This window comes from Magnolia sinica, chromosome 16 (genome assembly GCF_029962835.1).
Source record: "Magnolia sinica isolate HGM2019 chromosome 16, MsV1, whole genome shotgun sequence".
Classification (NCBI taxonomy): domain Eukaryota; kingdom Viridiplantae; phylum Streptophyta; class Magnoliopsida; order Magnoliales; family Magnoliaceae; genus Magnolia; species Magnolia sinica.
In genome coordinates, this window is record NC_080588.1 from 2,633,320 (window position 1) to 2,644,024 (window position 10,705).

Consider the following 10,705-nt stretch of genomic DNA (forward strand, 5'->3'; position numbering starts at 1 on the left):
GCATTATGGATTGGTTGGTAATTAGTTTAATCTGTTGTTTGCTTTGTCTCCTGGCATGGTTAGATGATGGAATCCATTCTAATTCATATACCTTTCATCTCTTGAAAACCAGATCAAGTAAGTTCGGTTAGATCTCCCTGATCCCTACAAGTGGATCATCTGAATCCCTAGTTTCCTTCCTCTGAATTACTTAAGTTTTAGATAATTAGTCCACAATTATTCTTTAAACTTACATTCGATTTTGATTACATCTTAGGCTAGTTCTATTTCTACCTAGTTTCAGGAAACGTCCAAGTTTCAGTCTGTGGATTCGACCCTGGTCTTACCGAGTTTATTACTACATCACAACCCCGCACTTGGGGAGTGAACATTGTTGCCCGACCCGTCGTTAGAAGTCATCAATCCAGGAGAAACCTCGCTTTGATACCAAACGACGAGGGGAGGACGTGAGGTCGAGCACCGTCTTCCTCAAGAGGATAACTATTCAAAATCCACGGACTTCTCTGGACTCCTCACAGAGACTTCTCGAATCCACGAGGAAAGAAAGCAGAAAATAGAAATAAATTCTAATAAATTCGAAATTGATTGATGAATGATTAAAAACGAGTTCACAACCCTTTAAATAAGGGTATGAAGCAATGGAAAAGAAATCATAATCAAACTACAACTCAAACTCCTAGAATCCACGACTTACTATAAATAATAAACTTACTATTTATAGACGGTCGTGATGTCTACCAGTGCGCAAGGTTTTCGGCCAAAAATAGTAAGTGTCCTATTTGGCTTCACCAAACCGTTCCCCTAATTATTCTAAGCTCTTTTCACGTTGGGCGCAACTCCTAAAGCCCAACGGATGAAGAGTTATAATCAAACTAAAACTTACTATTTATAGTAAAAGCGAAATTAAAACAGGGAAACGACCGTCAATCAAGGGGTTTTTCGCAATTCCGGGCTGCGCAACCCGGCGTAGCGGGTTGGTTGGCTAAAGTAGCTCGTTCTACCTCAAAATCATATATTTTACGTCAGCTAACTCATTCCGAATTGCGAGATACGCCCGATCTAAGGTCCGATGGTCCGGATCACTTCTGTCGTCGACCGGGCCTTTTCTGATCCATCTTGGCCATGGGCCTAATCGACCCGACCAAGTCGTAAATCCCCCCAAAAAATTTTGTAGAATTTAGGCACGAGCCCAGCCGTTTAGTAATGGGCCAAAAATCAGCACTTAGGTTAGCCAACAGGCTCGAAAATTCAACCCAAGGTAAGCTTGAGCGAGCCAGGGCCAAGAGCTCGGCAGACCAGCCCAGTCCATTGACAGCCCTAGGTGGTGGGAGAGGTATGTTTTAGGTTGGTTGAATGAAGGACAAAGAATGGAAGAAGTGCAAAGACATCCCCTTAACAAGGAAGGCATTTTGAACATGCATTTTAGACCTTTGGGGAAATCGCTACTATCCAAATTTGGACCATCTGATCCTTCCTTTTCGACCCATCTAAAGCCAACATGTGATCTTGCAGTCCATCAGACGGTCCAGATCATTAAATTTCATTGCCCAAAAATCAGGTTCTTGAATCAAATGTTTGTGCCACACATACAACCTTTAATGTGGACCATAGCCCATTTTTTTCATTCATGTGTGGCCCACTTGACAAACATATAAAGTTGGGTGGGCCCACCTAGTGAAAGGTCTAGATGAGTAGGATTGAGAATCCAAGAGAAGCATTTGGTTGCTTTTATCCCCTGCAATTACAAGTTCACTACAACAAAGATTCTTACCTTGTGAAGAATGCATGGAAAGTATGCTTTGCTATCTCTCTTCCCTCACCTCTCTTTCAAATCCTCTCTATAAAATCTACACCTTTGACTGCCTCTCCCAACCTCAATTCTCATCCATCCAAACAAACCCCACCATGGAATTGGCCCACTTTCTTCCCATCAGACCATGTAACAAAATGTCACAATTTGGCCCCCCATGGAACATTGGTGCAACATTTGCAACCTCTTCTATAGCGTCGAAGCGGGCCGGAAGACGATCGATTTGGGTAACTCATGATCACTTCCATGTGGGCCCATTGGAGGCGGGCCGGGACCCCAATCGGAGGAGCGTCTCTTCGAAGAACACGGGTTTTCGACTTGTGCCACGGTGCACTCAGAGCTCAGAAGGAGGAGAGAACGATGATCGCGCCACAGAGCCGATCCTTAGGCTCTATGAGGCGATCAAGAACAGAAATCTCCATGAATTGTCGCATCTCATCAGCGAGGAACGCGGATATATTAGTAATTTCATCTCCATATTGCCCACCTTCAATGGGAAGAAGGTACATTTTTCATCACAATGCAGAAACATGCAATGCTAAATCCATGTTTTCATTGGGCCCACAAGAGGAACATATGGGACCAATTGTAGATGGGTGATAATCAAAGTCTCCCCCATCAGATGATCCTAACCGTCTGATTTGGTCCTTATTGAGTGTCCTCTTTCATTGGATAGCTTGGATCACCTGATATAGGAGATATTAGAGAATGTCCATCAGTTGATAGGGCCTACAAAAAAAAAAAATTTACTAGATGGAGCATCATCTAACACCAAACTGCAATAATCATCATTAGATCAAGAAACATGGTGGAGCCAACATGGCATCGCCTTATTGGTCGATCAGATTCCGGGCCACATCAATGGCCTGATCAAGACCATTCGTTTATGCGGCGCTAACAGATATGATTTTCTTGTAGCAAGTCCTGGATTTCTTCTCTTTTCTGATAGGAGCATTGGCAAACAGCATAAACATTGTTATTCACCCCACACCGCAAGGCGGAATGGACATCGGCGTTAGTTGGCGCCTAGGTTCGTATATCAAATTTTCATCATTTTATTTGCGAAGAGACCCCTACCTTTACAGGAAGGTTAGAGATGTCTTAAAAGCTTTCAAATGAGAGGTGGGACAGAACATTTATTAACAACATCCCCAAAGCTTTTAAATGATGTGTGGACATCAAATCATTGGTCCCATTATCCCGAAGAAATTTTTGTTTATGACATTGCCAGGCTTTTAAATGAAATGTTTTAATGCTTTCACAGCTTTTAGGGGTTGTTTGGTTAGCGTAAACTTGGTAAACAAGCAACTATGGTTGTCGATGGAATTTCACATCGAAAACTCAACATTATAACAAATGGGTCCACCATAATGTATATGTTATATCCACATCATCTATTCATATTTTTTTTTCCACATCATTTTAGGGCATGAGCTAAAATATGAGGCAGATTCAAATCTCGAGTAAACTGCACTGCAGAAAATAGTGATGCCTGACTTCTTGGCAGCTTTAAAAGTTTTGAGTTTGCCTCATTTTTTATTTTTACTCATGCCCTAAGATGAATGGACAATATGACAAAATGAATGAATGGTGTGGATGAAACACATACATTATGGTGAGGCTCATAGAATTTATGTAACACTCTTTACAAAAACCAAATAAACTGTCATTACTTATTTACCATACTTTCCATGCATCTGCAGCTAATCAAATAAGCCTAAATAATATGTGTTACAACATATTAATTATCAATATATCCTCAAAAAGTATTTACTTTTTTATTGTGCTTTGCTGTAGAATGGAACAAGTCTTATATGCCCCTGGGAAAGGGGTATAGTTTTCTTATGAGCCATGTCTACCATGGAAAGGTCAAAGTAAGGTGAGCAAAAGTTCAATCTATATAAAATGAAAGTTATTTCCTATTTCAAGCTGTTTGCATACGTGATTTCACAAAAGAATCATCACAATTTTTAATAATTAAGATTTTCTAGGAAAAAAAAAACTATAGAAGTTTGTTCGAATTGCAATATAATGTAATACATTTGGACTTTTATTCTTTAAATCAAGATTATCTTTAAGTTATCCAAACCATTTCTAGTGGAGTTTCAGCTTGAATGGTGGATGAATCACAATAAAAATCTCTAAAGGTTGAGCATTTCAACTATTTAAACTTAAGTAATTTTCCTTTGCTATGGAATTGCCACGATTACCTTTGTGTAATCGAATGATTAAATTATTCAATCTAATTATTGTTTTTTTGGAATCCCCCATTCAAGAAGAGCCATATCACATAAATGAATTGGGTCATTGAACAAACTCCAATTTCAATAAATAAAGTCTAATGTATCATATTATAATACATTGGATGCATTTAAGCTAACTTAAAAAATAGGCAACTGTTGTCTAATAAATATGACTATTTAACTTATGTAAATTGAACTCCAAATTAAAAAAAAAATCATTTTTAAATTGAATCTCGACCCAATTGAGTTTTTGTCTTCAAGTTTTTAGTTGGATTTTTATTAATTTATTTATTTTTGGATATTTTAGACTTTAAATATTCTAAAACAGAATTTAATGAAGTATTGTTGTATGAAAGTGCAGAGAGGTGCAGATGCTTGTAGGACCACTCATCCATGATCAATTTACTCAATGGGTAAGTTAACCATCTCTCTCTAGATTATTGTACAATGGGGCCCATAGTTCAATGATCCAAGCTATTGATATGATTGGACCCACTTTGGATAATCGGTGCATTAGGAATCTCCCGAATGGGAAGATCCTAACCCTTCAGCGTGTGCCCATAAAAAAATAGATAGTTAAGACAGAAGTTAGAAGAACGGATCGTATTCAACCAAAAAACCCTAATATTGAATGGATATAATCTTCTGGTTAAGAATTATGGGTGCATGGACCATCAACAGTCTGTTTTGTTATATAAATGGCTTCCATAACTGAACCATGGTTACAAATCAATTTCTTCTGTTATTTTCAAATTTTGAGGATTTTCTTACAATATCATTGTCAAAATAAAATATTCAGGACCTTGTTAATATGATTGTCCAATATTCCTATAGAACCTATCACTAAAATATTCCTAACAGGGGATAGAGCTAAGCAGAGCCAAAAAAAATAAAAATAAAAATTCCATGAGGTGAAAAATGAGAACTATTAGCCCCACATGAGGTTTGTGATTTAAAATATTTATTTAAATTATTAAATGATTTGAATTTTATATATATATATATATATATATATATATATATATATATAAAAACTGATTCTTGAATAATACAAATGGAAACATTTATCAGATCATACATTGACTGGAAAATCCAATCCCATTTCTCCATTATTGTAACTTCCCAGCAAGAGGAACTCAAACGAAAGATTTCTACAAATTCAGTAGACTTGTTTTAAAATGATTTATAGACTTGTCTAACACGCCATTAGAAATATAAGAAGATAATTAATAAAATGCTGGATCACATGGACTGTTCATATTAGATGCCCATAACACGTGTGCAAAGGTGCGCACATGCATAGGTGCACAGATGAGCATACCTTCCCCCCCCAACTCTCTCTCTCTCTCTCTGTCTCTCTCTGCACACACACACACTAACATTGTACACACACACACACTAACATTCCCACCTTTCCAAAACCATTTAAATTACACATAGGGTGTCCTAACAATGTCCCAAAACCTTTTATATGGCACTAGGTGACCTACCATCAATCCAAGCCATACATTTATTCATATGAAGCCATGGTATAAAAATGTATGCCCATCTAAACCTTTTAAATGACACATTAGGTGACCTAATTTCAATCAAACCCGTTCATTTATTCTACAATAATGAACAAGCCAAGAAAAAAAATTGCCAATCATGTGAATTTTAGTTTTGTACCAATAGCATAAAAATAGAAGTTTAAGATTTATCGAAAAAGCAAAATAAGTCTAATCATCATTTTGAAACGTCCATGGATAGAAATCACTTTATATTTCTTATTATTCTAAAGTAATACTTAGATTTGATAATTCAAACCCATGAGATTTATGATTTGTAAACAACTGAATTGGCCCCATTTTAAGGGTTAGGATTATTAGATCTTCCAATCAGGCAAATAAATAATTAAAACCAATTATTAAACGGCCATGATCTTCCAACCAGGCAAATTTATTTATCATCCGGCATCCATGTTGGGGTAGTCGTATCAGCGGTCTGGATTATTAAAAGATTGGAGCCACATGCATTAAATCAGTTTCATCAGCATACTACACTTCTGCTGCTGAGTAGGACCATACGATTATGTAAATGTGAGGAGCATGGTTTGGTGATCCCAACCGTTCATTTTGTGGTCGAGTTGTTGCTCAACCCTAACCCAATCCAAGGTTCCTATACCTCAACCCTAACCCAACCCAACCCAATCTCGGGTTGGGAATTCTCAACCCAAGCCCAACCTAAGCGGGCTCGGTTGGGTTGGTCAGGTTAATCGGGTGTATACATGTTAATATTTTCATTATTACATTAGTTTATTATATTTCAATATAGGACTTACTTTTTGTATCTATGATTTTATTAATTATATATGTGATTAGTCATCATAAAGAACTTCATTTTTTTCTTAAAAAAATAAGCTAAAATATAGGACAATTACTTTAAAAGTAAAATATAAGACACAATCTATTTGGGAGAGAGAAATCTGGCATATCTTGTTAGCTTGAGTCCTTGGAAATGACGTGGACAAATGAGACCCGACATCACTAGTTTGCCTTCGATACAAACTATCCACACTCAATTATAATTTATAAGTAACTTATATATTGATCGGGTTCGGGTTGGGTCGGGCAACCCGGGACCTCAACCCGAGCCCAACCCAAGTTTTATCGGGTTGGTGTTTATATAGCTCAAGCTTGAGATCGGACCTGACATATCATGCCCGAGCCCAACCCAATGTCGGGTCGGTCACGGGTCGGTCGGGTTGAACCCGCCCAACTTTTTGGTGATCCCAACCGTTCATTTTGTGTGCCACAGTTTAGATTGGAAGATCCTAACCGTTAACTATGTGGACCGGTGCTGTAGTTCTTCTTGTAAACGTCTACTTCCAGGCCACCATATCAAACAGTTAACAACCATGATGTTTTTGGATCACAATCCACGGTGGGACCCAACAGAGAGATGGTTTAGATCAGTAGATCATGGGCCCCACATGCTTCTATCAGTGGATAAAAAATCCACGGTGGGTCCCGACAAATAGACAGTTTAGATCACTAGTTCACGGGTCCCACTTGTTTCTCTCTGGATCACAAATCTGCGGAGAGTCACAACAGATAGACGGTTTAGATCACTAGATCATGGGCCCCACATGTTTCTCTATGTGGATCACAAATCCAGGTGGGTCCCAACAGATAGACGGTTTAGATCACCGGATCATGGACCCCACATGTTTATCTCTGTCATTGGTGTTCTAATGTGGTTACTGTTTGGCAGAAATTGTTAGGATTCCTGGGGCCTATCTTACATAAAATTTCTTCAACCACAGGCAAAGATAGGAAAGCATTCGTGTATTGGTTTCTCACGGTAGCCTTCATGACTACCTTATTCATGGCAGTCAAGTACTCTCTATTTTGATTTTCAAGAATCCATAAAAGAATCCGAACCGTCTATCAGGTGAGATACAGCTTCAAGATCAACTGACCAGAATCTGTGGTCCGTAGACTATCAGGTAATCCACAAGAGTCAAGAAAAAGTGAAATGAAAGATATTAGCATTGTTTTTGTTCGTATACGGCCTAGATGATAATAGATCAGCCTGAGTTTCTCGACCACATGATCTGATAGTGGGACTCACCTGATACAACGGTCGGATGTCGTTCTCACCTACGATGTATATAAACTCAGATGTACATGTATGTACCATACGAAATTCTTTGAGAAATCTACACGGTGGAGTCTGGTTAATGTCTTTTGCAATGTTCCATACTCTCGCAGAGTGTGATGGATGATACTCAGGCACTTTGAAATTGCACACATGGAAGACAGGCAATTCAAATTATTCAAAATCATAGGATGTAACATGAAAAATAAAAAATAAAAAATAACCTTATTTGATTATCTGATCATCGGATTGGCGAACATTTATTGGACTTTAGAAATGAAAATATCCAGCGGTCCTATTTCAAAAAAAAAACAAGTTTCCAGGGATCAGAGGCCAGGATTTCTCAAACGATATGATTTTGGAAATCTGAATTAGTGACAGTGGGTCCCGCAATATGGATGGTTTAATCGGTGTTAATTTATCCTACGTATATAATTCTGCGATCCTGCATATCAAGCGTCGTATCCTGCCAGAGTACCAAATAACTTCCCTTATGAAATCTCGGCCCTAGAGTGGTGATACCTGATTGTGGGGCCCATCTTGATGTATGTGACTTACATCCACGCCGTCCATCCGTTTTGCAGCTCATTTTAGGAAATTATTCCAAAAATGAACCATATCAAATCTTAGGTGGACCACACCACAGGAAACAATGGTGATTGAATACCCACTATAAAAACTTCTTGAGAGCCACATGAATGTTTATTTATCCAACCTGTTTATAAGGTCACGAAGATCTGGATGAAAGGACCACACAAATATCATCTTGATCCAAAGATTTTTTGGCCCACAAAGTTTTTAATGGTCAATCACCACTATTTCCGGTGGTGTGATCCACCTTAGATTTGGATAAGCTTAACTTTAGTAATAATGGCCTAAAATAAGCTGGCAAAACAAATGGACGGCGTGGATGTAAGGCATATATATATCAAGGTGGGCCCCAAAGTCAGGGATCCACCGACCTCATTGGATCAGAAGCCCCCCTAACAAACACAACACCTGTTGTTTGTAGCGGGTACAGCAGCCGAGCTCTATGGGGCCCACAGTGCTGTGTATGTTTTATCTAATCCGTCCATCAGGTGACCCATGTAATTTTTACTGTTCAGGTCAAAAATCAGGACGATCCAAAACTCATGTGGGCCACTTCAAGAGGAACAATATAAAATCACGCATAGAAACTCTAAGTTCACACAGTATGGCCTTTCTGAGTTGTTGATCATGTTGATTTTAACCAAAACCTACATGGACTGGATCTCTCACACACAACACGGTGATGGGCCACTTCAAGAGGAACAATATAAAATCACGGATAGAAACTCTAAGTTCACACAGTGTAGCCTTTCTGAGTTGTTGATCATGTTGATTTTAAACAAAACCTACACGGACTGGATCTCTCACACACAACACGGTGAGCCCAAGGATATCAGGTGTTGTAGCAAAGGCATACTCAAACTTACTTAAACAATCGTGGCCATCCAAATGATGGGTAAAAAGAAGACTGCCAGAACTACAAATTCAACAAACGGTTGAGATCATTCGACTTATGTGAATTTCAAGCTACGGTCTAACCAGAATGATGCCCACGGCTTGGATGGTCCAGGCTGCCAATGAATCATGAACATGATTCATTTTGGGCCCAGGTCAGGTTAAGCCCAGCCCATTTATTTGTTGGGTCTGAAGTAAGGCCCAATTGCCTTCATGATTCTTAGAGGGCAGGGCCAATAGCGATGTTGGCAAATCTGAAAGCAGAGCTCATGCATGCATGGGGGCACATTTCTGCTAGCCCAGCCTTTAGGAAGGACTGACGCAGGGCAATTGTGTGATCTTTATATGTGGAGTTGCAAGGATCGTGCTATGCATTGGATATGGAGATCCGAATAATCATAGTGTACCTTGTTGGGACACCTTTGTTGAAAACGAGATGTTGAGGTCTTCTTCTTCTTACACCCTTCAAAGAAGTTGTGATGGGGCTACAACTTCAGTTGATAGTGTTGGATTGGAAACCAAGCCTAATTTTATAGTTACAGAGGGCAGAGGAGTATGAAACTCATCAAAACTCTTCTCCCTATGTCTCCACATGAATTTAACAATCTTAATTTCTCTAAAACACTGTGTGTATATTATAGTTGTAGCACTTCACCCTTTATACAAATTTCTAAATATATTATAATTTATTGAGGCCTACTGGTACACCCAATCACATTATCCAACCCTTAGGACAATTCAAACCGTTGATCAATAAGGCCCACCAATATAGAATTCTTACAAATTAATAATTTGTTCTAAAAGCTTAAAGTGATAGAGCATAGCAAATTAATCCATTTATCTCATAACTCAAGCTCCACATTCCATAAGTTAGGACCTTGGCTGAATCTCCTCATAGGCCACAATTTACATGTGTTCTGCTTCACACAGGGTACATACTCTCAAGTATGTCTCTACACTTCACAAGCTACTCGACTAGAGCTTGATGTAAAATACCCCAACATTAAGGATTCAATCCAAACCTGGTTTGATTGGGTTAGGTTCAAGCTAGGAATTCTTAATCCAGGCTGGGTTAAGTTGGGCACGAGTTGAAGACTTAGGCAATCCAACTTAACCCAAGCCTGGGTCAAATTAGGTTTGAGTTGACAACTTGACCCAAACCTAATCTAACCAAGCTTGAGTTGAGGATTTGGGCAAACCCGGCCACAATCAAGCCCAACCTATTGTCACATGTCTACTGTGACATTAACTTATCCAATCTGACCCACCTTTATTCTTCTTTTTATCACTTTCAAGACTCGTTTTACCTGTAACTATTTCTTTTCATCTTTTGACTTTTCTCCATTGAATGATAAAAAACCGTGGCTTATCCCAATTTGACCGGACTTTATTCAACCCAACCCAAGCAAGTTACCATTGATAATGCTGTGAGTTGGGTTGAGCTTGGGTTAGACCGGGCTATGGTTTGACCCAATTGACATTAGCTTGAGCTTTGGTTGGGTTTCATGTTAGGTTGGGCCACCATTGG

The 10,705-nt window shown here is 38.8% G+C and overlaps 1 protein-coding gene across 1 annotated transcript; it reads left to right on the top strand.

Moving 5' to 3' along the window:
- The first annotated feature begins 1,684 nt into the window (after window positions 1-1,684).
- On the top strand, window positions 1,685-7,911 carry LOC131229268 (uncharacterized). Its single transcript, XM_058225172.1, has 5 exons — window positions 1,685-2,313; window positions 2,729-2,840; window positions 3,608-3,689; window positions 4,415-4,466; window positions 7,306-7,911. Exons 1-5 carry the CDS (start codon window positions 1,786-1,788, stop codon window positions 7,444-7,446), a joined length of 915 nt encoding a protein of 304 aa, XP_058081155.1. The 5' UTR covers window positions 1,685-1,785; the 3' UTR covers window positions 7,447-7,911.
- Window positions 7,912-10,705: the final 2,794 nt, after the last annotated feature.